This window comes from Halyomorpha halys, unplaced genomic scaffold, assembly GCF_000696795.3.
Source record: "Halyomorpha halys isolate HHAL.00 unplaced genomic scaffold, Hhal_1.1 Scaffold1043.1, whole genome shotgun sequence".
In the NCBI taxonomy this organism is placed as follows: Eukaryota; Metazoa; Arthropoda; class Insecta; order Hemiptera; family Pentatomidae; genus Halyomorpha; species Halyomorpha halys.
The window spans coordinates 286,012-289,042 of record NW_027106205.1 but is presented as its reverse complement, the minus strand read 5'-3'; the positions used below and the strand labels follow the sequence as shown (position 1 = coordinate 289,042).

Here is a 3,031-nt window from a genome sequence, read left to right as displayed (position 1 = left end):
AAATCCATTTGATATATATTTGACATAGATTGGTAATGACGTGGCCATCATAACCACCCTGACTATAATGAACGATTTGGACTTCACTAATGAAGAAGTCCCTTACGGGATATTGGACTGCGGTGGCTTGGAAACACTTATGAATCTTGCCGTTATTAACTCCATCACGATCCAGGTATACTTAAAGTATAGTATATTAAAGTATATAAATATTAGAGGTAGTATAGTGTAGTAGAATAGACTTTAGGGAAAGAATTACTCAAATTTAATTTAATGTTAAAATTTTTAGAAAATACCAATGACCCAGCACAGCATCGTAAACCGTTGTAATACCAGTAGGCCTTATAAGATGGATTTAGAAGCTATATAACGTTAAGTGGCAATCTGTGTGAAATTTCTCACTCAATTGTGTGAATTGAATATATTTTTAAAACGCTACAAATTATAACGCATAGAGTAAATTTTATCATTGATTTTTTTTTAAATAAGAAAGGTTTAGAGGCTGAATCTATTTCAACGGAATCGGTCCACCTGTTCAAGAGATAATTTAATTAATTTTAATTATTATCATTTTTTTGCTTTGTTAGGCTTTTGTGAAAATGATTCGAAAATACTTTATATTTTCTCTCTGTCTTCATTAATGGCCGAGATATTCCCGCTAACATCTTATCTGGCACCAATTTGTATATATATCTAATTTTTAGTTTACCACTTTCCGGTGACCTTTTTATTTTTTTTAAACATTATTACACAATCTAAAAAAAAATAATTGAATTAATTTTTCTTTTTTATGAGCAATTCTTTTTAATGTTACTTTATTTTTTCTAATTTTTAGATTGAATTATCTGTTTGCATATGTTATTTTAGCGATGAACCAGTAAATCATATTAACTGATTTCTATGATCCTGATTACCAATAATTTATCTTTTCAATACAAACGTAATGTACCGGCCTGGACATTGAGAATAACCCAAAAACATACATACATAGAAACAATCACGCATATTATTAGTTCTATTAATATTAACACTAAAATAGTTGAAAACGGATATTAGTGATAATAAGTGTACGATACTTAAGTTTTTATCTCTAATGTATATAAAATGTGGTCAACCGGTCAGTGTATTGTCATCTGTAGCAGCCTACAACATTATCGAGATAGAGGTAGAATATAGAGATTCCAATGTCGTTATTTAGCCTCTTAAGTCTGAAGAAATCAACAATAATATTTTAATGCATTAAAAAACAATAATAATTCAATAAGACATTCCAGATATATCTCGTCTCAATTATTGATATATATAATAATCCGTTATTTAATTTTTTTTCGGAAATACAGCTAAAGCGACTATAGTATGATTTTGTAAAATTATAAAATAAGTGATAAATTGCTTCATAAGCAAAATGATTGTGAAATAAATACACGGTGGGTAACTTCGATTCAGTACAATAATGAATTAATTTAAAAAATAATATTATTTAATTAATATTAATTATTCCAATATAAAAGCTTTTCGATTATATTTCAAAGCACGAGTCAAGATAAGGAGATGTATGCCTGATTATTAACTGAAGCATATTTATTACGTTTGAATAGTTTTTTATATGAATTTTCTTCCAGCTAGGTTCTCTTCAGATCCTTAACAAGATCGCAGACAACGCCGTACTCAGACGGACCATGGTTAATCAGGGAGTGCCACACACCTGTTTCAAGCTGCTCCCACACTATGACTACGACGTTGTCATACTCTGTTCTGAAATTCTACTCAAAATCAGCGAACTCAAGTGCTTCAGGCCTGTGGTTAGGGGCACAGAAGGTCTTGAGGTTATGGTAAGATTCTGCTCGTTAACTCCCATACAAATCTATCATGACGTATGAAGAATTAGTAAAGGGGGATATATAATGGTTAATTTTTTCAAGGTTAAAATGTATCTTCCATCCTACCCCGCCTAAAATTCCATCCGCATTGCCAATCGTGTGTTGCCTGTTGAGGGATCCTACGCATCCTTTATATAACATTTTATATTTTATTTTTTATAGCACACGGATCTTTGCCCACTTTACAATTTCATCAAGAGCTTGGCTATGTCTTTCGGTTTCCCCCCTCCTTATTCAGTACTGATTCTCTTTCTGAAGAAATGAAATGGGACTACAACCATTTTTCTATCCGCTTACATAATCCCTCAGTTTATGTAATCTCAAAGTTTCGGTAATTCACCTTAGCCATTAGCTAAAGAAAATAACTCTCTGTTCTCTAATATACTTATTGGTCTATAGTCCAAAATATTATATAATAATGTGTCTAAAGATCGATTCTGCCATTTTCAAAGCTCTTTGTCCCTGCCTTACCATCTCAACTGGTTTTAAAGACAGGCCAAGCTTATAGAAATATTATATCTAAATTGAACTAAAACCAGAAACAACTGTTTTTATATTTATAACAATTCTCAGGCCACTGCTTATGTACGGCTGTGAAGTCTGGGGAGCGGCATCCTTTACGAAAAGGAAAAAAATACAATCTTTTCAAAATAAAGATATAAGAACCGCAGTTAATGCTCCTTGGTTCATACGAAATAGCCAATTGCATCAGGAATTACATTTGGAGTCAATAGAGAATTACATAAAAAAACAGTTCATGAAGTTCCACTCTCAGTTGCCAACAATTAAAGGAGCAGTGACCTACAACCTGGGAAACCCAACCTCACTCCGAAGACTGAAGCCTGGCTGCCGCAGCTGTTATAAATTCAATATTTGATTATTCATTAGTCACACTACCTCTATTTTACTTATTATTATTATTGATTTTTCTATTTTTTATTTCTTATCTCATCCCTTTTTCAAATTTTTTTACCATTAGAGGGCAATTGTTTGTTTTCTTAAGTGTACAAATATCATTATTTTTTGTTATTAATTCTACTGTTCTCTTTTATTAAGAAACATTATTCTAATCTATTTATTTTATCTTTTTTTTCTTTTAATTATGACATTGTATATAGTTAAAGGTGTATTTTGTTTGAGACAATATTCCC

General features: G+C 31.1%; 1 protein-coding gene across 1 annotated transcript in view; it reads left to right on the top strand.

Annotated features, from left to right (window-relative positions):
* Positions 1 to 3,031, top strand: part of LOC106688039 (armadillo repeat-containing protein gudu) — a gene marked incomplete in the record, with an annotated part of 42,835 nt that overhangs the window by 9,511 nt on the left and 30,293 nt on the right. Inside the window, 2 exon segments of the mRNA XM_067044583.1 lie at positions 29 to 175; positions 1,623 to 1,832. Coding sequence (XP_066900684.1) covers positions 29 to 175; positions 1,623 to 1,832 — 357 coding nt within the window.